The 24053-nt window shown below is 38.1% G+C and overlaps 1 protein-coding gene across 9 annotated transcripts in view; it reads right to left on the bottom strand.

The window, feature by feature from the left end:
• Nucleotides 1–21388, bottom strand: part of ANO10 (anoctamin 10) — a 118137-nt gene extending 96749 nt beyond the window's left edge. For 3 of the 9 annotated variants that reach the window (XR_005857841.2, XM_418773.6, XM_040696314.2), the window contains exons 1-11: nt 21344–21388; nt 19357–19506; nt 18163–18345; nt 17223–17357; nt 16136–16255; nt 12811–13380; nt 11897–11952; nt 10743–10817; nt 9695–9877; nt 6217–6408; nt 4265–4393 (exon numbers count right to left, since the gene is read on the bottom strand). Coding sequence is in view for 8 of the 9 variants with exons in the window: in XM_418773.6 (XP_418773.1) it covers nt 4265–4393; nt 6217–6408; nt 9695–9877; nt 10743–10817; nt 11897–11952; nt 12811–13380; nt 16136–16255; nt 17223–17357; nt 18163–18345; nt 19357–19495 (1782 nt within the window). In the remaining variant the exon portion in view is untranslated. Of the gene's footprint in view, nt 1–4264; nt 4394–6216; nt 6409–9694; nt 9878–10742; nt 10818–11896; nt 11953–12810; nt 13381–16135; nt 16256–17222; nt 17358–18162; nt 18346–19356; nt 19510–20051; nt 20091–20537 lie in introns of those variants that run through there. The other 6 variants (XM_004939430.5, XM_046937985.1, XM_025147483.3 and 3 more) reach the window with 6 other exon arrangements.
• Between the last annotated feature and the right edge of the window lie 2665 nt (nt 21389–24053).

Genomic DNA, 24053 nt, shown 5'->3' with positions numbered 1-24053 from the left:
CAGTAAGAAAGCTAAGTGTTGTCCACGTTGTCCACGTGTCTTCAAAATTGATCGTTAATTTTCCCTGATTCAAGAGCAAATGCACCGAGGACAAAGAAAGAACACCCACTGCAAGTGACAGAAAGTTACAAGGAGATAAGCGCAAACAAAGCCACTGAAAATCCGGAGGAGGCCAAGTCGAAGGCCACCAAGCTTACAGGGCTGAAGCACCTAACACATGAAGGATGAAGGAACTGGCTTTGCTTAACTTAGAAAAGAGAATTCTACAAATATCCTAGCCCTATCCTTACACTATGGTCCTCATTTTTATCTATACCAGAAGTAATTACCTTCTTCCAAAAATCACATTCGTAAACTATACGGTCAGATTTTATATTACAGCTATCAAAATAGCCCTCTGTTACTCTTCAGCATTTCCAAACTCATCCACAACAAATACCTTTGTGTGATATAGAACATCCTGACCACATTCACTTCTGAATAAAAGTTTACCATTTGAGTGCTGGATACAAAACCAGTAACTTTTGGAGTTTAGGATACATCGGTATAAAAATTTTACAGACACTGTTTCAAAACATTCCTATTGGTGGATCATTTAAAACAAAAACAAATAGAACAACCACTCTACTACTAAGTGTTGGACATGTAAATGATTTCTGGAAATAGCTTTCAGAGTAGACCTGAAAGCAGTTTCATTAGCATTCTTCTTTCTAATTTAGACTCTCATAATTTTTAGGAGTTATCAAGAATAAAGCTCTGTGACATTAATTTTCAAAGAAAAAAAAAGTGCTGCTGAATTAAGGTTATATCTTGTTTTAACCTTGCGTCTTACTTTGCACAGATGATTCACAAAGAAAATACGTATCTATGGTAGAGCCTGAAGAACTAAGCCAACTATGTGACTTAACTCTTTTAGAAGAATGATAATAAGGGCCCACTGTTTCCTACTTTAAGGACATATATCTACTTCTTTGTTTGAAAACTGCACTTGCTTCACTCACTTAGCATCCATCCATAAGTAAAAGAGGGGAGTTTCATGATTCTGCTCCAGGTTCAAACTATGTTGCCATGGAAGCAGATGTTGGACTGATGAAAATAGGTCAACTGTTCAAAAAGGAAAATCACTGTTTTAATACTTCAATATTATTAAATGTTATTATTTTAATGCTTGGTATTATTTATTATAAACTGCATACTGATTTATTGTATTTAATTAGCACTTGCTTTGGTGATATAATATGTATGTCCATAAGACATAGCAGTAGATTCAGCATTGTTAATGGAAAATTATTTTGCATAAACCTGTAAGAGCTTGGTATAGTCTGCTTATAAGAGTATCAAACATTCTTCTTCACATCTGTACTAAATGATGTCAAATCTTGCCAGGTAAACACATTCTCATTTGAAAGAATATTATTATCATCGTTAGTAAACACTAACATTTTTAGGAAAAAAATAAAATTCAGGTCACTGTTACCATCTATGCTTTGCTTGGTAAGAACGACACTTTCTCTGTTCAGCCTTGCATCAAACCAGGTATAAATATTCAACTGGAGCCTCAATGACTTAAACCTGACAAAAACATTTAATGACAGCTAAGATTTAAGTAGGTAACCCCATCCACTGAACACGTGAAAGCATACATAGCCTACAAAAGTAAGTTTCTTGTATTCCTTAACATCTTCACACTGCCTGCCAAACTGCTGTCAACAAAGCACGAATACACCGTAAAATTCTCACCTCCATCTGCAGCAAACACCAGAAAGTAAAATAACTCTTATCATTCTTCTGCACAAAATCTCTAGTAGGTGATCTAAAAAGCTCTTCTGTTGACAAGCTGGCACATGCAACAGAATTTTTTCCTACCCTGACACTGATGTGCTTAAAAAGCACCAGGTTTGTATTAGAGACTTTGTGTAATGTATTCTGTATCTGCATTGTTTTTACAAGTAATATGCACAACAACCATTAATAAATACAGCAAATGTGCGTGGGAATAGTGTCAATAACATGAGATTTGTGTTCCTCTCCCAGGTTAGATATCTTCCTCTAGATGAAGCAAGATTTACAGGAGAGACTCTGTGGTGCTTAAGTTCCACAAATTTAACCCAGCAGAAACCTACAGCCCTGCTATAAGTGGCAACGCTGCCTTCCATACAGCACTGTTTCTGCCCTTCTTCCTTGCAACAGTGAACTGGATCAGACAGATTCTGTCAAATCAGTTCCCTGATCTGATTCATCACGCACCAGATAAAAGAAAATGCCAGTGTAACGGATAAAATAGATTCCCTGGAAGAGGAGGCAAAAATATACCCATGTCCTTAAGCCACCAAAAATCATGCTACTGCGGAAACTGATTGCAGTCCCACATCATCTAGTCATTCTCCCTTCCTTCCTTTTGAAATCAGTGTTTTAACTTGAAAAACCTTCAATGAACTACTGTTAAAAATTATCACTGTAACTGAGAACTCATCTGTCTGTACAATGGAAACTGCCTTCAACAGAAGGAAAAATTATTCCTGTTGGATTTGATTTTGTAATTTTACATACAGACAGAGATATTCAGAATGTCTTTCACTTTGGAGAACTGTTGCAAGTGACACTCTGTACCTTGTGTTACAACACCTCTTGCAGAGCTGTATGACCCACGCCGCTCTGACTCTTCAGAAAACAAACCAGTGAAAGTGTGAAATACTGTTTAAAGAACACTGCAAGTCTGTCCCTCAGGACACTGCTAATGTTTTAAACTTCAGATGCAACAGTTATGGAATTGTTTATTACCAACAATATTTAAAAAGTCATATAGGGCTTGTTAGGCTGCAGATTTTTTTTTTTTTGTCTTGTATTTCTCAGACAATGAATAGTTTATAACAACACAAAAACAGCAGAAAGAATTAAACCAGCACATTGGAAGTATTAGGCATATTGGGTACTTACGATCAAAACCATTTTTTAAATATATCTTTTCTGACAAGTGCACTATGAAGTTTATTCTTTACTAATAAGGAAATGAAAAGTTGACTTCGCTATCACCAAATAGCTGCCTTTCCTCTCTGGCTCATCTAGCATTACCCTCTACTTGTCCCTTCATACAATGTAGTTTGCTCTAGCTGAGTAGCCTTGTCCAAGTTGTTTCTTCATATAAAAGAACACTCTTGTCATTTCTCCTTTCGGGATTGATTTATCTTTTCAGACTTTCTTCCTTTCATTTATTCCTTTATTTGTTTTATTCTCCTTTCCATATGATTCATAAACATGTGTGTTTGAGATGTATTGTTTAAAAGAAATTCCAAGCGTTACCTAATTAAAGCACAGGAATTGCACAATGGTACAGGATTGCACATAAGCAGAATTTAAATTGAGAGAGAAAAAATGCTGGTATTCTCCTACGGCCTATCAAACAGAGGTCTGCTCAGAGACCAGATGGACATTAAAACTTCACTCTGGTAACATTTAGTCACATAGTTTTTGTAACATAACCTCTCTAGATATACTATCTAGCAATGAACTAATCAGAATGCTGCATTTAAATCCTCAAATTAGTTTTACATTCAAACATTTCACTGAGGCTAATGCAAATGTTCACACATGCATAACAGAAAAATGTATCAGGTTGTCCATAGACTTGAACTTCAGTAAACCAGTTGACTTGTGATTAATATCTAGCAAACTTTAAGCAAGCACATAATTCACTGCATAACCTACAACATCTGTAACAACAACACAGAAGTATTATAGAGGCTATACCTCTATAAGGCAATTCAACAATATATACAAACAACACAGAAAAATAACCTACATTCCTAAAAGCTAAAATAACATCATTTTAAAATAATTTACATTTCTTGCAAGAAATTTCCAATAGAAAGATACATAAGGACAGTGATCTACAATCTGTTAAGGTATAAAATGGCCACCCATTTGCCTGAAAAGAAACTCAAGTGTTTACTACATAGAACTAGGAAAAGATAAAACTCAAATGGTCTTACAATCACTTAGATCTTACACATACTTGTTTCAGATAAGTTATTATGAGAAATATTAATAAATATGAAGAATGTATTACAAAAGTATAGCAACAACACTCGCAGTACATGAAAGCACAGAAAATAAAGCAAGGTTTTTACACTTATTTGGCAGAGAAAGTTTTAAAATCCTTTTACAATGAGCAGATTTTTATCTACTTACTGGTATAGTTTCCGCTGTTCTTCGTGTTGTTTCCTACAAAAACATCTATCTGAACACTATTTGAAGTCAGACTTACCTCTACCAATGCCACAGTCAAAACAAGATCCATTTTTGAGTCCGGGAAAAGGGCATTCACTTGTGGAGACATTCCAATCAGTACGCAGTTAGTAACTACTGATATTACACTCATAGTTTCAAAAGCCAACTGAAATAAGACACAAACACATTCACGGTTATGATGATTGTCTCTGATTTATCAGTCCCCAAAGTGCTCTATAAAATTTCTCCCTCCCTCTCTACGAAATCCTCAGGAGAGTCATTACTTGTTTTTTCTCTCTCCATCTTTTGACTTCTATAATGTAGACTGGTTTGGCAAGTCATTTGTGCTATGTCACCCATAAAAACAGGCAACAGCACGACCACAACAAGGTTTGTAATACCACAAAGCACACCTGGCAACCCTGAATTTTTCTGTAATTTAATGCATCTGTGTGTGTACGTGTACTGGAAGACCAGTAACATCCTAGATGGAGGTGATATCCAAATCACCTCCTGAAAGAATTCAGAATAATCCTCCAGGAAAAGAAAAGGTTAACAAAAAACATGGTCAGGAAAGCAATCTTAACCTTGGTATCCTCATGACTCAATCTGAACACACAAAAGACTGTGTATCCTTCTACAGTTATACTCTTGAACATGTATTTCTTTCAAAATAAAAGAAAAAAGACAAAACTAGAGGAATTAACTGTCCCAGCATTCTGGTTTTGTTTTGTCCTTATGTTAAGCAATCAGAGAATGTAGAGATGGTTCAGAACCTTTCTGAAATAGCAATCAGTTTTTCAAGCTGAATGTAGTTGTTGAATTTGTCGAAACAAAGGTTTACATTTAAACACACGCAAGTCTGAGAAGCTCTTGTGTGTAGAGTTCCCACAAAATGCCTGAAAATATAGTATGACAATTGCTTTTGCAATACAATGCTTACTCTTTCCACGGTCCTCTCTGGAACGAGAAAAGCTGATATGGAAACCTAGCAATTATCACAATGAATTAGCAGAAGTAACTTTCTCCTTGACAGTAAGCTGTTGAGTCAGCTCCCATGATAAAATAATTCCAGTACTTCTTTAACAGAAATATTTCAGCCAATGCTCTAACTTTCCATGTAAAATAGTTTACTAAAATCAAATTAAGCAAACTACTAGTTTATTCTGTCCTCTGTCTTCATCATGTGTCAACAGAAAACTTAAACTAGAATATGGATCATCTCCTAGATCTTTCCTCCAGCCTACCCCACATTGCTGTTACAGAAAACTTACATCTTTGGCTATGACTGACTATCCTTCTTTCTTACCAGAAACACCTCTGAGTTTGGAGGAGTTCTGCAGAGTTTTTATCAGCCAGAATCAACTTACTATCGCAGTCTACTCAGGGGGGCCCAAACTAGCTGGTGCCAGCACAATCACATCATTAAACAACTGAGGTCAGAAAATCCTTAACCAACTTCTTCTAGTGTGGAACTGTTTAAGTAGATTACATCTCTATAGAAAAGTACAGCCTCTTCACACAGATCTAAGCTATTTCAAAATTAGTCTGAGTACCAGTAACCACGAGAGCACACAGCCAAGCGTGACTCAGGATTCAAAGTACTTACCTATCATTCTTCAATTTTCTGAAACTACAGGAGACGAGCTCCATGCTTCTGAGATTGCCCCAGATGCTACCAATTTCAGAATACTTTTGCTATAAATTACTGAGCAGTATCTGGCAGCTTTGTTTTGTTGGTATTGCAACAGAATCACAACATATACGCATACAAGGACTAATGAAAGGATTTAGTTTCTTATCAAAGGCAACTGAAAAGTACATGTGGTTAAAAACCTCACAAAATGTACTACGGTGGGAATTATAAGACACTGAAAATGACAAAATACCTACTAAAAGCTAAAAACAGCTGATGATGAAACATACAGCTGAAATCTGGTGAAACGTCATTTATAATGAATGATTAAAAAAGAAACAAACAAAGATTACCTGCCAAACACCGATATTTGCTGTGGGTTCTGCAAATGGACGCTTGTAAACTCTACACATTTTTAAGGCATCAGAATATATCTCTGTGACGTTGTTTAACACTGCAAAGACAGCGGCCAGCGGATAAACACACGAGAAAAGACTGACGTAGCCAAACTGTAAAAACAGCTCCAAGTAATCATCAAAAGTACCCTGGAAAACAGAGGAAGAAAAAAAAAGCAACTTTTACCCACAAAAAATACACGAAGATGTGGAATTAATAATATAGCTGTAAACATGGCTCCTCGTGTTAAATCATCTGCGTGGGAATGACCAGCAGTAGAAAAAAAATACATCCTCTCTAGTAATTTTTACAACACTAAATTATTCAAAACTTCTTCATATGGGGAGGCCAAGGTTTTTCCTTTTGCCTAATGCACTTTCTGTAACGTTCACTCATCCTTATTACAAAAGTATATGAAGTAATTGTATAAACAGACTCACTCTGAGTTCCTGACTATCCCAGTGAAACAGCTACTGAAAGAACAGTGTGGGACAAGAAAACGGCATTATTCATGTAAACTGGCAGAACATCCTCCTCACATTGTTCTTACAAGTAGGCCTAGTACTTCAGACTGTCCAGGAAAGATCTAACCAGAAACATAGGTTTTAAACAGGCAATTCTTTTCTAATATTTCTGCACATCTATTTCAAATGAGTATGTCAGAATTAATTGCCTACTTGAAGGCTAAAATGGTAAAATGTAGCACTGGCGTCTGAAAGGAACAATTCATGCAAACAAAAAGCCCTATTCTGGCAAATCTTCAATGCATCTCCTTATTTTTGAATCAAGAATTTGGATACTTAAATGCTGATTGAGTATCCACATGTAGGTCTTTATACATATTTACATACTAATTTTGTTGTATTAATAACAGTTTTCTATGATTGCAGCAATTATTCATGAAAATGAAGAATAAACCAATGATTTCTAAAGAAAAGGATTGATTTTGTTCAATGTGTTCTCTGAACAAAGGGTGATGAAATATCATAAACTACTTAAGCTAGTATACAGCTATTTTGTATTCATACAGACCCACACATTTTCTTCTCTCTGAAAATGAAATAAACGAACCAACAAAATTATCAATAAAGACTTGACAGTAGCTGAGATTAGTACAGGAAATATAACATTAGTTTTGGTTCCATGCATCATAGACACGATTTTCTAACCTTTTTGCTGGTGACAGTTAAACCAACTGCCACCTCTAGCACCTAGTGCTCTTCTTCTAGCAAACAGGCAGTAGAAGCCAGCAAGCTCAGAAATCACCGTGGGCCACTCATTAGCTACATTCCTCATTCAAGCTCATTTTCACGTCTCACATATGACCAGGTCTGCTCTGCAGGCGAGACCTTGAGGAGCTATATAACATTTAAAATCACTGAGATTTTTTTTTTCCACAGAGATTTCCTGTATGAACTCTGAATTTTAGCAAGGTCTTCATTAGGGGGCATTCGTGCAGCATCACTCACTGGAGTGGCAGTCACACATTTGTCCCTGCTATCAGTTACATGTTTCAAGCAAGGAGCAGTGTGTCCCTTTATAATCCTCCCCCTGGTAACTACACAGAATTTCCACTGCTTTCTTCTCATTTTCTTGCTCAGTACCTACTGACTTATCAGCACAGCAGTCTGAAAATAAAACGAGCATTTACTTTTCTCCTACTTGATTTACAACACTTTATGAAGGAAACATCTGACGAGATGTTAACTGTGCTATTATCACTATTATCAACCTCCTGTTGCCCTAGCCACAGGAGCAGCACAATCTATGGCATCAAGGAAACAATCAACAAAGCAACTCAGGATTCAAAATGAACTAGGAGAGAAACTGGTGAAATAAGAACTACAAGTTGAAGCTTTTATGCCTTGAATCGGGTGAAAAGCTGGAGAGACACAAAAAGGGGGTGAGGGGAGAGGGCAAGGATGGCAAAGAGAAATTAGAATATTAAAGGGTAAATGAAGAAAGGAAAAGGAAAGAAAAGATCTTGAAACACAGAATTCCATCAACACTCCTGCTGAACTCCTCAGTTACTAAACATAGTCAAATGCTTCCCCCTTGTGACAGATGTAATTTTAGTAATACTCTTTTCTGCTGACAGCTCAACACTTAGAAACAAGTGGTCTAGTACTGCATATTCAAAAATACAGCACAATCAAAATATTTAGATTGAAATTAAAATCTAAGGCATCAAATACACTGTGTATTGAACTGAAACTGAGGCAAGAAGTGGGCAACTCAAAGGCAAAGTCAAAACCCCACAATTGACCTGTTGTTTCCCCTTGGAAACTTATTCAAGGTATGACCACACAACAGGTGCAGATACATCTGATCTGCAAGAAGCACTGGCCAGCAGCATTCAGACACCACACTGGCTTTCTATGTGCCAGCTCGGAACAAGAAGTCAGCTCAAGTCTAGGAAGCAGAGCTTATTTGGTCAGGCAAGTCAATGTCTGCTTCCAATTCAGAGCCCTTGGACCTGTGCTGGCATGTTTTTGGGCTCCTCGCTGGACCATGCTGATTTACCAGATAAGACACTAGCTTGGGGATTTCTGCTGTGCTCTCCACTGTAAGACAGTGTAAGACAGGCATGTTCTCTGTCAATCTACCTCCCCATATATAAAGTGAGAAATACCAGTGCTCCCAGAGTGGAAACACTTTTGGGGCCAAGCCAGAAGGTGTAAACAGGCTCCAAGGAACAAGAAATCCCTACTGAGTGTTAAACAGAGATAGAGAAATAGAGAAGCAGACAGAGAGAATGACATACAAAATTTGACATCGTTAAGAAAACAGGAGTACCCGAGTCTTTCAGTAGAAGAAACACACAGTTACATTTTTGCTGCTTGGTGGTTTTTTGTTGTTGTTTTTTGTAGTCCTTGTAGCCCTTACTACTAGGGCTAAAAATAATTCAAAAGACAACAAATAGTGGAAAAATATGACTGCTCCAAGAATAATGAAGGGCCTTTGCTATGGACATAGTACCCCATCTTTTGGTGTTTGGGGGACATAACAAGAGATCAATTCAGTAAGTAGTAAGAATGGTAAGTTCTACCACATAAGAATAAAATCTAGACACCAGGGTTTCCCTTGCAAGATATAATTTGGGCACTAGGAGTCTACAAGTGTAGCTTATCCCCCAGTGATTTGACAAAAACGATCTACTGTTTCAAAAGCAATGAGTGCTATCACATTCTATAATGAGAAACAAGCAATTCCTTACTCTGTTCTGCTCTTTGTTTCTAAAAAGAACATTATGGCTATTGCCAAGAGGTCAAACTATACTCACCATGTATTCAGAGTTCCTTCTGAAATAAAACAGCTATTTCTACTCTAATGTACTACATTGCAGCTAACAACAGTTCACCTGAAACCACTTTTTAGCAGCATATAATCTAACAAACTATATATTGAAACAACACATGAGTATATTCAACGTACAAAATAGGTGCCCATTTCTTTTTCCAAGTTGACTTGTTCAACCAATGACAGGTCCGCATCTGTTTTCAGAGAATGCATGTGTTTCTTCATCTTCTTCACGTGTCTCTTCTGGAGCCAGTAAGGAAGCAGGGATTCTGCAAACTGATTGAGGATCTGTGAAGTTATCAGTAAAGTGGCCAAGCTCTAAAAAAAAAAAATAATAATAATAGTAATTAATAGACCTGCAATAAGTCTATTATAAGTCTATCGTTTCCAATTTTGTGTGTTCCATTAACACTGCAAGTTGTTACACTACAACAAAAGCCGCCAGCATAATAAAAGTAGCAATACCAAGTGAGAAGTATAGCTGCTCTGGTTCCCTTTCTTTGCAATGCGCTGGAAAGAACTAAATAGGTCTTTAGATAATTAACTCTTCATTGGATCTTCATGTGTCTTGGAAACAGTATAGAAAGTCCAATGAGAGCTAAAGATAAACATTTAAGAATACATCATTTATCACTAACAGAGCTAAACAATGGACTTTAAAAGAATACACATTAAGTTTCTTCGGTCAAAGGAATAATTACTTTTACTTGATTTTCATACATTTGAGTTCAAGCAGTATTAACAACAGAAAGTTGATTTAAAATATCAATGACAAATATTTGTTGCTTCTATTTATTTTCAATTTCTCACTGCAGTAATAAACTTCATAATACTCCTATCCTCAGGAGCCTCTCAGAAGGAACACTATAAAGAAGAACACTTTCTAACATAAAGGAAAAGAAGGGGAAACGAAAATTCTCCAGCCTCATCAGTGTGAGAGCGTAATCAATTTCTTTTTCTCATCTGCAAGGAGACAAATGATCGCTCTACATTACTTTGTTATCGTTCTGCAGCTGTGCAAGATGCATTGAAATCTGGAGCTGTATTCATAAGAAAATGTAAACTTGACAACGACAATGCACACATGTACATATTTAGAAAAACAACTGAAAAATCAGTGCTATTTCAAGCAGTCCTTTATTTTCCTAGCTGCATCATTGTTTTTAATGTTTGAGTAACTCACCTGTCTCAGAAGTTTCATATCAAACAGCACAAAAGCAATGTAGAAGAGAGATGCAAAACAATTCAAGAAGTTGAACTGCAAATAAAAATGTATTGTTATTATGCAAGCAGAAATTCATGGCATGAGAAAAAAATGCAGAGTATCATCTAACAGTTACTCTGATTCCACACAGATACAAACTGTCCATTAAATTAAATTTCATTATCACTTTTAAAACTACATTAGAAAAAATAATTCTGATCCTATTGATCCTACTCAGATTTTCATTAAACTACCTTAATGCCTTCCTAAAGCACAATATACAATGAGTTATACATGTAAATTATGAAATGTGAACACTTTAAACACCTGTCATCTACTTAACTTCCACCATTTGGCACTGATGTCAGTTCAGGATAATGACTTTTTTAAAATAAAAATCTTGACAAAATGTATTTGTTGGAACACATCTCTTTGGATTCATGTAACTGTTCCTCAATTTATGTTAACTTTACGTTTACTCAGTTCAGGAGGTTTTATGACCAAGAAAACTATTCCCTACTACTAAAATGAGAAATAAGTCACTGTATTGTACCTGAAAAATCATAATCAGGCACTGCAGTACAAGAGAACTTTTCTTAAGATTTACAATACAGTCTCTTAGAATCAATACAGGCACCAAATCCTCTCCTATGCAGTTTATAGTATATACTTATGCATGCAAAAGCAACTTATTCAGAGGCCCAAGGTAAATATATCAATACATACTCTAAGCTGTACACAAGCAGAATAATGGACAAGTATATCCAGTCTCCTCTGATTAGTTGGCTGAATGTTAGTACAAATGCAAGTTAATGTGTGAACTTCTTAAAATACAGTGTACCATAAAATGTTAGAAAAACCGAAAGGAATCGTTCCCAATTGGAGCCAGGACTGCATCAATTAAGAGAAAAATTTACACATCCAGAATCCTAATGAAAGAACAATTAATTCACAAGCAACAACAAACCTGTGCAATATAAAATAAGATATCTATACAGCCTAGCAGTTACTGCAACCATTGCAACTGCCATTATTTGGCACTGAACAAAATTGAAAGTCAAGGCAGGAATGCTGGGAAAATACTAATAAAATATGTAACAAGTTCCCCTTTACTCCTCATACTACCTACTTACCACTAAAACCTTCAGAATTAAATGATTCTGATATGAAGACTCCAGCCTGTGATTTTCTAAAATATCAACAAAATTACTCATTAGTAAACAGCAGAGCACATAGAACGTACTAAACATTGTGTTACGAAACATAAACATTTTTTCCACCTAGAAATCATTTTAGTAGCAGTGTATGAGGAATAGTTCCTCCAATAATTTATGGCAAAACCAATTTATACTGTACCACCATTTCTTTAGTAGCAGCAATGGCAATGCGCAGCACCTGCAACTTCTCTGGTTGCCAGCCCCCATACTCAGAATTGTTCCTATGCTTTGCCAGTTCAACTGCTTAATTCAGATCTTAGCTGAAAATACGCCAGGCGGGAGACAGCCAGATGAGCTCCTCATCCTTTTCACTCTCTTCTGAGAGTGCCCAGAAGAAAATGTTTTGAGAGGGATGTGAAATCTCAATCTTCGTTATACATATAATATACACGAACATTGTCGTAAGACAATTTTGTTAATGTTTTTAGATTTTGTTCTATTATCTTAGTGCCTCTATCCTCTGCAATGATGTATCAGTACACAAAGATGTATTCATCAAACTCAGGTTATGGAGCAAAGATATCTACCTCTAATCTTCAACCCTGATGATCTTACATCCTCCCTTGGGCAAGCACTATGGCTGAGGTAGCCTAAGAAAGAGCTAATTCGGAGAAGGGAGACTTTGGCATCAGAGAGAGGTTGAAGAGGAAGGCATGATCATCCCTTCTGCTAAACTCAGACCAAAATAAACCAAACTGAAACTGCAGTCTCATAAAACTTGGAATAAAAGAAGGAAGTGAAATGGCCAACTCTTTTATCCCATAGTAAAGTAAGTCCTAAACATTTGTGATTCTAAATTATAATGTAAAAATAATAAATAATTTTCTTACCCCACGATGTTAAGAATTCAGCAGCATACCTATAGATACGGTTCATAATTTCAATCACGACAGCATATATGATACTGGGCACATATAGCATCAAGCTGCTGAAGGTGGACTTATTCTCCTCATGATAATCCAGAGCCCAGTGTTCCAAGTCAAAGTAGATCATCATCACATACAGTGAGAAGTAGAGGCAAAGGCACACAAACGGTACGGACACCAGATAAATGCGTAACTGTCTCTTAATACTTGAATACACCGGTTCCTCCCTCCCAGTGACAGGATTGATACCCAAAGCACCGTGGAAACCTGGCCTTGGTTCTTCAAACTGCCGCTTCATCAACAGTGTCCCCCAGTGGTAGGTCATCACAGCGCAAATCCGCTTCCAAACTTCCAGGATCACAGTGGACCACAGCAGGTTGAACGTGGCAAACATTACATATTTGTCATAATCTTCCCATGCAAACACATAGTAAGGAATTCCAATGACAGCCATCGGAATCAATGCAAACGTGAAATACTCTAAGAAGCCAAAGTAGAGAGCAATGGTTTCACCAAAGTAGGAGCGTATCTCATCTGCAGAGAAAAATGAATCCATTAAGATACTTAATACACATATCAGTATAATAAATATCAAACTTGAATGCAAATTAACCCCTTGGCCCAAATTTTCATTTTCTGATCTGTTTTTTTGTTTTGTTTTGTTTCTCCCTCTCTTACATTCCAAAACCAGAGAAGGTTATTTGTGTTATGTTATATAAATGCATACATATATTCAGATAGTAGGGAAGCCAAGTACCTCAATACCTACAGTATCCAGAGGGAAACAATGACTAGCATGCTTAAAAACAGAATCTATAAATGAATGGCTAGGATGGTACGTAAGTTTTTATACCAAGTAAGTGACACCTGACTTCTGAAGTTTCTCACTGGCATATGTAGACCTGGGAACCAAATTTGTTTCAGTTTGCACAGCATTAAAAGAACTAGTAGTACTTTGTCACCCTTCAGTGAACTAAAAAGAATAGATAGAAAGTTATTTTGAATTCTTAAACACATATAAAAATGCACCGAGGCTGAGACATTCCCTTCAGTAGACTATCAATACATGAAATGCACTATCATTCTCACTGAGGTTGTCTGCTCAGGTATTCTAAAGGTTTGGATAGTGCAGTATTAATGGATATGACAGATGTGCTGTCTCCATGGAAAACAATCATAGAATGGCCTGGGATGAAAAGGACCACAATGATTATCGAGTTTCAACCCGCCTGCAGTGTGCAGGGTCGCTAACCACCAGACCAGGCTGCCAGAGCCACATCCAGCCTGGTCTTGAATGCCTCCAGGGATGGGGCATCCACAACCTCCTTGGGCAACCTGTTCCAGTGCATCACCACCTTCTGTGTGAAAAACTTCCTCCTAATATCTAACCTAAACCTACCCTGTCTCAATTTAAAACCATTCCCCCTTGTCCAACTACTAACAAAAAAAAAAAAAAAAAAAAAAAAAAACCCACAAAAACCACTGTAGAGTATTATCCACCATAATCTAAAAATGCCATCACTTAATAAGATTTAGAAATAACTACCATACTGAGTTTAGAGTGTTAAAATCTGTTTTAATCTTTGCCTCCCTGGAAGACCAGGTCCTTTATAGTTGTATATCACTGCTATGTATTCACTCACATAATAAAATATCATGCCCTGTGAGCTGACACTGTACACGTATTCTGCATAAAAGACTAGTACATCAAAAGCTCATGTGAAATGCCAGAATATTTTTATGGCATGCAGTTTACAGAAAACTGCAGCAGAAATTCATAGCTGCCAATCAGATAAGTCTCTGAAAGCCAGAGGGAAAGGCAAACAAACAGAAGAATCAGTATCAATCTTTCTCAAGCCAAAATCTTTCTCAATTAATCAAAAAATTATTATGAGTTTGAGTATTGGCCACTAGCATCATTTCACACTCCACATGCACAACATAAAAGAGATCCCTAAATTAGTACCTATATAACAGGGTTCATGGAATTTACTTTTAAATTTTTTGTGTATTTGATGTCATTCAAAAAGAACCTCTCCTTTAGAAACAAGAGAAAAGTACAGAGCAGAATCCTCTAACACAGTAGTCTGGAGGCAGGAATTATTGAGCCAGATCCTTAACTTCTACAGCTCAGGGAAGAATCTCCAGTAACTGCTGGACCAAGAGATTATTAATCAGGCAAACTCTGATTTTTTTTTTCTTTTTCATATAAGTTCATAGCATTAGAATTCAGAAGTTAACTCTCTCCACATTGTGAGATTAAAACTTGTTTTCATTTTGAACTTGCTCAGTGTATATAATCCACGCAAATGAATCTAGCAACCAACAACTCACACTTCTGAAAAGCCTACAAATCAATGTAGTTTTGTGAACCCCAGACACTGAGGAGCCTTCCTACCAAAAGTTAATTTGAAAATAAATAGTTTTGGCTTGGTCCACTACTGATTTGCTGATGGGTAGGAACACTTCTGTTAAAAGGAGACTGCTGCTAACGTGGAACTGTACTGACACTGAATCGGCAGGCTAACCCAACAATCTCATGTCCTGAACTCCTTCAGAGGGCTACCCAAAACAGCAATGGACGAAATTTTATAACTCAATATTATAAGAGATAATCACAGGGTGTTTGAATTGCATGCTCATCCTGCTCTACTTGGACCAAAGGCCTAGATAGCACAGAACTCCCACAGCCACAAGAAAGAAAATCATTAAGAATCGACAGACAGCAGCCTACACATTCTCTCAGGCTCCAACTTCACTCCAGAACAGTTGCACTGCCAGTCATCATAGCAGATTAACCTACAGGCACTTCAGAATGAAGAAGAATTTGATGAAGTGACCTTGACTAGTCACGTCAGCAAGTCCAGACAGCCTGTAGTCAAGGAACCATGTACAAAGTACCTTCTTGGTTCCAAGAGAAGAAGTAACAGCAAGTCGAAGTGAACTTCAGTCCACAATGACAAACAAAGCAACTTGGGCAGAAAGGTAATATTAGAGAAGGTGAACCATAACAGGAAGGTGACAAGGTAAACTCAGTGAAATGGGAAGGCAACAAGGTAAACTATTAGTGAAACAGTGAGGTGACAAGGTGAATTCCTACTGAAACAACTGACTTCTTGTTACAATACTTACTTTCCACACAGGTGAATCACTTTTTATAGAGGCTAAATGATGGAGTAGATGGAGTAGTAGTTGGGAAGGACCTTTGGTCTTCTCACACCAATTGAAGAGAAAATTCCTCCAGAAGAAACCCTGCACTTTATTTGTAGCAGAGTAAGTGTTCACATACCTAAAGGTTGATAGCCAATTTTGACTCGGCCATACCACGTGTGTCGGAGCTTTTTCAATTCTTCTCTGTCATGGAGTGGGAAAATCTGAACTAGAATACCATTGGTCAATAATCTTCTCACTAGAAGGAAAAAGAAGTACTAGTTGATACCAGCAAATGGGTTACATTACGTACTCACCACACCTAAAGTTTCCTTGAATTTTCTTGGGTAACACAGTAATGGATAAAAACACTGTTACTAAAATGATACACAGATTCTAGAAGAGAAACTGTCCCCTAAGAAACTGCAGCATCTCTACCAATGAACTAGTTGAAGCTACCATAAAGATACTACACAGGGCATGTTGTTTCCAACATTTGCAGGTCATAAATGTACTCCTGAAACAATAAATATATGCCATACTACTAGCATTCTTTACCCCAAAAAGAAGCAAGTAAACTTACTATTGATAAAATATTTATTCATGAGCAGGAACACATTTATTTCAATGACTTCCTGTGGCCTTCCCTTGTAGATATTGTGAAAAACAGTTTGGTGGTGGGTTTTGGTGTGTTTGGATTTGTTTGTTTGGGTCTTTTTTTAACACATATTTTGGGTACCGACTAAAAATAATAGATAATATCAACTTATTTGAGAATTTATTCAACTAAAAAGAATGTAAAGCAAGAATATCAGTCTCACAGGAAGACTCAGGATGGAATGGCCCTATGGAAGTCATTTGGTCCAACCTCCTGCTCAAAGCAGGTCCAGCTTAATTCATGCTGTGCACAATACTGTCCAATTAAGATGTAAATGTCTTCCAGGACAGAATTTCCACAATCTCTCTAAGATCCTGTTCCAATACTTGATTTTCCTCACTGTAAAGAACATTTTCTTAATATCTACTTGGAATTTCCTTTGTTACACTGTACATCCATTGCCCCTTGTTTCATCACCATGAAAATCTGAGAAAACAAGATAAATTAATAGTGTAATTTACATCTCAAGAATTTATCTTAATTGCAGGAAAATTAAGGCTTTTATTCCACCATGAAGACTGTCCTAAGTCAGGATGCTGAGACACAGACAACAAACTACTTTGCTTACCAATTGATTTTCCTGGATATAGCTTTGCCTGTGGATATCCAGGGATCATTTTTTCATCTCTAGCTCTCAAATTTTCAAGCTCATGTTTGATGATATACTGACATTCTGACATTGTAAGGAAATTGTGGTTGTCATCTAAGTAAAAAAAGAAGGTAGTAAGAAATAGTCTAGCATAAGACAACTGAAGCAACAAAAAATTACCAAAAAAGACCAGTCCAACAAACACCTTTTAGCAAAACCTCCACTTTTTAAAATAAATGTCGTAGGAAGAAGTTTTCTATAACTAGCACACATTTGACACTGCATTTTTGACTACTCAAGTGAATTAAGGGAATGAATTCAAACAAAGAATTATGAACTGCTGGAGACTGGGATAGTGTACCAGCAAGTACTAGATACTCTTGACCTGTTGAAAGACTCTCAGTTAGATTTCCACTGTTTGCCAATCTCGGAATCTCTATACCCATTTCTGCTATACAGTTCCCAAAGTATTTTCCTAAAAACTAAAAATGAATAAAATAGAATGGCTTGGGCTGGAAGGGATCTTTAAGATCATCTAGTTCCAGGCTCCCTGCTATAGGCAGGGACATCTCCATGTAGACCAGGCTGCTCAAAGGTACATCCAGCCTGGCCTTGAAAAATGCTTGCAGCTTTTCAGTAAGCGTTTCACATCAATTATCAGTGTATTTTTTTTTTTTTTACTGTTTATACAACATAATGATAAACTATTTGAGACAACTGATTGTGATGAGAATACAAAAATAAGGTAACATAGAACAAAACTTTTTCAAAATAAATCCCATTTTTTCAAGAGCTACAGTAACAATCCTATCATAACACCATTCCAAGGGATAGATAAAACACAAAAGATATAATAGTGAAACTGATTATAAATGTACCCATAGCTTTGTAATGACACAAGATGTTTAATAACGCTTACCTGCAAAATCTTTGAAAGTTTTTCTACTGCTGTATGTGAAACTTCTCATTGAATTATCATTACACTCCTTCACCAAACCCACAGTTTCAGCTCCCAGCAACAGCCTTAAGTGGGAAGCTCCAACTAGATAAATATTTTCATCTCCGTTTTCTGTAACCAACGGTTTAATCAGCAGTTGTGCACCTTTGAAGTAAAAGAAGGCAAAATATGGAACAGAATACATAAAAATTATACCTAAAGAAAATTGTATCATCACACCTATCATACTGGACCTAATCATCAGGAGCACCAAAACTGTATTCTTACAGGGATGAAGAATTAAGATCTCAACAGCATATGGTATTCAGAATTTTGCACGGTCACCCTCTGCTGTAGTATTGTTTCTGTGGAAGTGTTCACTGAAAATTAACTGCAACAATGAGAACAGTCTGGACTTAGTCCTGTAATGCTCACATCACATCAGCAATCATTGCTTCTGCAGTCCCACTAGGTTTAAGAAGTCTAGACCTCTGAAATAGGCCTCCAAGTAAGTTTGTAGTCACAGATCCAATATCTGCAGAAAGTTTACTGACCATCAGATGTCAGACACAACAGCCATAAACAGTGCCTTTCCAAGAGAAAAGAAAATATTCTAAGGAATTACAAAAAAAAAAGTTACTGACTTTAATTCCTGGAAGTATTGGAAGTATTGGAACACTAAGAAATGAAAATGAAATGTGCGAAAACATACAAGCTAGAAAAAAGATAATTAAAAGCCAACATGAATTTATCAAGATTAATTTGCTTCCTGCTAACTCAATTTATCCTACAACATGAAGCCAAGGCTTGAAGGCAGAATAATAGATGTAATGTACCTTCATTTTGGTAATGACTTGGTAAGATTTACAACTTTCTCTTAGCCAACATAAGAAACACACTCTAGAGGATGAATACAAAAAGTGACTAAAAATCTAAGTTACATGAATTTACTCCTGTTTCACCACTAAGATGGAAGAATTCTAAACTTCAGTAGGCATGTGACCTTAAAGTCGCTACTCTTAAATGATACCAAGCAACTTCAAAACTGAAGAATGGAATGGGACTGGCTAAACAGTAATTACTTTTATAATGAATCACATGAAAACTAATTTTCTGTCTGTCTTCATATTATGACAGCCAATTACAGAGTGTTACAGAAAATCCTGTTATACTCACCTCCATTGGCCTTTTTGTCCACTATTCTTTTAGTGAACCATTCTATGGTTTCCTTTTTGGTTCCTTTTGCGAGCTCAATTACTACCAGAGGCCTGAAGTTAGGCTCAAGAGCATCCAAGAAAGACCAAGTCTCCTTCATCTTTTAAGAACCTGCTAAGTACAAAAAAAAAAAAAAAAAACAAAAGAAAACAAAAATGACAGTATATATATGACATCAATGTAAAGAATACAAAAGTTTACTATAGTGAGTTACATGTGTCTGTGCTTAATAAAGTGGCAGGTGACCATTTCTGTGGACCAACTGAAAAGAGTACTACAAAGCATTTGAATAATCTCTCTGACTATCACTTAGCAAGATATTACCAATCTTTTCGGGCATGTATATGTCACTCTCCAAGTATTGAAACTGTTTTTACTATGTACAGCAAAGAACTGGTTTTTGAGAAAGAAAATAAATAAATAGAAACAAAGTAATAAGGAAGAACTATCTTCAAAAGCTCCAGCTTGCAACTTCCTACAGCATAATAATCATCAGCAAATGAAAACATTGACAGAAGAGAACATAAGTCAAACAGCTATCTAAAATAAATAAGCTTTTCCTGGTGAGAATGCAAATACATTATACATTTATGGAGGTCCTTTCTCAGTTAATCTTGTGAAGCTTTAACCACGTATTCCAAGGAAACTTAAAGCACCTGTGGTAGGTGAACAGCACGCTTCTCATACAGACAGGCAAGTTATGCTCACAGCAATTAAAAAGATCTGTTGAAAGTTGTAAGCCAAGTGCTCTGTGACAAAGTTCAGTCATAAAGTGCTGAGCATCAGCACAGACCATTCATGTATAATATTAAACACTCAACTGAACTACTCCGTTGACACTGTGCTTTCAGTTCTTTATAGACACAATTCTACAGTGCTAAGTATGTAATTTAGATGTACAGCTCTGAACCCCAGCATGCAAACATTTAAAGCAAATGCATTAGATTAATAAAATACTTTTAAAAGATTTCTGATGCAAATCTGCACAAGCAGAATGAGTCAGACAAAGAGAAGTGCAATCTGCGTGATAAGGCATTGTAGTCGTGGTGCCTATGATTCACCACAACATAGTCATTCCACCTTACTGCTTCACTTTCCATAGTTTTATATATGTTTATGTATAAAGAAAATAACTGCCACACCGTGCATATTTCAACACTGAGGGGCACTGGTAATTGGTGAATATTGTGAACATCCCTTCAGAAGAGCACTTCTGGGTGTCCCAGCCAACGCAGGGCCTGCACCAGCCAACTTCCAGCCATCCTTTCCAGCCTGAGAACGGCCTCAGTGTGCACGCCGTGCTGTGTGGAAGCTGGCTCCTACCACTTATCCACAATCCCTGCGGTCGGTGCAGTGAGCGAGCAGGACCTGCTGTTAGCCACTGCAGCCTTACTGCTTCTGAAACCCAGAGGAGCGCTGAAGCCCTCTTCAAACCTGTGCTTGCGAGGTTGATACCACAAAGCTGATTTGATTCAGCAAATGCAAGACCCAGCACCGAGTCAGGGGGACATAACGAAGTAGTTAGCTTGACTTGGTGCATGCAAGGCCTAGCACAGACTCAGTGAGACCCCTACTCTCCCACTGTCGCACAGCAGAGCTCACACAGCCGGGTAAGCCTGGCTAGGGGGACACGAGGTCTGTCCAGCCCACGGGACCACCGCCCGGCCAGCAGCTCTGGCACCGTATCAGGGCGGCCCAGCAGGCCAGCCCGCCTGCCTAGCTCCCTCCGTAGCCTCTCCTTTCAAGGAGCTGCACGGCCGCAGCGCACTGACAGACACAACCTCCCCCCGGACCGCAGCCAAGAAGAGGCCGCCCCCAGCCCCGCCCGGACCCCCGGCCCGTGGCTCTCCCCGCCCCGGCAGCCTCACGGGTTGGGCGGACAGGGGCAGGCTCCTCCCCCACGGCGGCGGCGCCGACAACACAGCCCCACCACCCGCTCCACACTCACCGCCGGCTCGCGGCGCCACATCCGCAGGGCAGGGTAGGGCGGGGCGGGGCGGGAGGAGGGCTCCAGGATGGGGGCTCCAGGCCCTGGCCGTCCCTCCTCCTCCCATTGGCGGAGACGGTGCTGCCCGCCCCGTCCGCGTGCCTCCAGGAGCGGGGCCGGAGGTGGCCCTTAGCGGCCCTTAGCGGTCGTGATGAGATCGTTCGTCGTACGGCGATGCTTTGTCAGTACTTAGAAGGAGTAATTGCTTATGTGTGGACGGTGAGCTCTCAGTTCAGCCTTCTGTTTTGTGCACCCTTCCGTTCCCATGTGGTCTCCTGTCAGGCAAGCGGAGATTTGTGAATACTTGAAATCCAGACACTACATACTGCACTAAGAGATAAAACCTGAATCAGGTAGTTCAGGCAGCATGTATTAGACTTTTTAAACTGTCTCAGTCTAGTCTGGCTCCCAGTGGCCCAACCACACAGTTGATTTGCTGTTCAGTATGTCTGACTGTGAAAACTCACTTCCTGCAAAGATAGTGTGGAAATAACAGGGACATAGATTTAACAGTAGGGGATTTTTAGACTTACTTTATACTTGAGTTTTCTTTGTTTGAAATCTGATTCCAGTGCATCACATCAGAATCCTCCAATGTCTCAGTGGGATTTGGTCTCTGTCTTTTAGGAGCTGTATGGCTTTCCTGGCCTGACATCCGCTCTGACACATTGGAGCTTCCAGAGTAACATTCCGTTACCCAATTATTTTGGCCCCGTGCATAGAGCCATTTAAAATCCTTGCTGTTTCTTGTAGTAAAGTCGTCGTTCCACTTGATAGGGTCATTTAATGGCAATATTCCTTGATGGTCCAGCTATATTTCTCAAATGCCATCTATCCACTAGGTGTCACATTCTTGCTGTGCAATGAATTCTTAGCAGTACACTGCGAGCTTTCTAAAAGGCTTACATTTTGCTAACTGGTAAAGGTCACGTTTGCAAAATGACAATAGAATTTGTAATTACAGGGTGGGTGTGCCTACAGAGCAATGTGCACAAGTACACACTGCTGGCACAGTGGAAACAGTCCGACCTCGATGGCAAAAGGTAAATTACTTTGTAACAAGTATGTTCTGTTCCAGTGACTACAATGTTTTCATTAGGATTAGCTAATTAAAGATGGATCAGGTTTGCCCACCCTAAATTGCCAACTGCACTATAATTATAGCTAAGTATAATCCCAAGCTTGCATCCATCTGTTGCTGTAGTCCAGTCTTGTGATTGTTAGCTGCTTATAGCATTTTCATGGTCTGCCTCTGTCAGTCACAAAGCAGACTATAGCCACAGTATAACGGATGAGCCACAGTAAGGGAAAAAAGAGAGAGAGAGAGAGAGAGAGGGAGAGAACAGAATCCATCAAAATCTCAAGACAGGAGCATATTTTTATTCTGTGGTTGACCCTCTTCCCCCTGGACTACCAGCTACCACGGTACTTAACTAAATTAACAGGCCATTCACTGTGAAATGAAATTCTCTTTACACCTCATTGAAATCATGCTCACATTTTGAGTATAGTTCAATGGCTAGCTGCGTCCATCCAGCATCTCGCTGCTACAGAAAGGGTGAGATCTTACCCCCATTCCGGCAGTACAATTTTCTTCTCTCTGTGCCCTCAGTGCCAGCTCTAAGGCTCTGCCCCACGATTGCACCAACTCTGGTACTCACCAGATCCTTCTCTGGGTCCATTCAATTTACCAGCTCCTATAGGTAGTTTTCTGTGTTTTGTTTTGTCCCATTTTCGTTATTTAAATTGACTCAAAGAAAGGCTAGATAAGACCAAGAGCTGCCATAAGGTAAGCACTTTTCCATACAGCAAACATTATCATTCAAATACATACAGACATATGTATGGTATGACAACCACACTCGATATGGTCACATAAATGAGATGAATATTTGCTCTTATCTGAAGTCACACATAGGAATAACCATTCTCTTAAGATTCAACTTTACTTAGCGATAGAGACATTGTAGAACAAGTAAGAAGCAATTAACAGCAACACATTCTTCCCACTCACATGCTAATGACATATTGATTTCAGTGTAAAATGGATGATGAGACTTCTAAAGTTTAGAGTTAACTGGTAATTACATTACATATTTTTGTAATTAAATTTATGTATTTGTTAAAGTACAATTTGGTAACATTTTACCCACTTTCAACTGGTTTTGTTTTGTTCTGTTTTCTGGTCAGATTACACAGCATTATACAGGATTTTTCCAACACTGTAATAAATATTATTAAAATGTTTTTATTTTCCTGCAAATGGAGAGGAAAATATTTTTCAAGTCACATCTGGCAAAATCTTTATATCCTGCCAGGAATTGCCACATAAATGTGCTCAGGCAGACCTAGCATTGCTGGCATCAAAGCGTGGAAGCTTTGTTTCATAAAGGCTGACCAATATGAGGCTGATCAATTATAAACTGCAAGGTACAAGGAAGACAGAACTCTTTCACTTTCTGCTGGGTCGAGCTGATTAGAGATACTTAATATTATTCCAGGTACCTAATGCCAAACTAGGCCATGAAAGAGCAAAAACAAACAAACCAACCCTGTCCTGTCAAACCAAATGGAAATAGCATCAAAAAAGGATAATCTGCCTAAGCCTAGAAGAGGCAAGAGAAACCGCTCTCAAATTATTACCCAGAGGAGGCTGGTAAAAAAAAATCTA

Source organism: Gallus gallus, chromosome 2 (genome assembly GCF_016699485.2).
Source record: "Gallus gallus isolate bGalGal1 chromosome 2, bGalGal1.mat.broiler.GRCg7b, whole genome shotgun sequence".
Taxonomy (NCBI): Eukaryota; Metazoa; Chordata; class Aves; order Galliformes; family Phasianidae; genus Gallus; species Gallus gallus.
The sequence above is the reverse complement of the archived record's forward strand: the minus strand, read 5'-3'. Positions and strand labels throughout refer to the sequence as shown.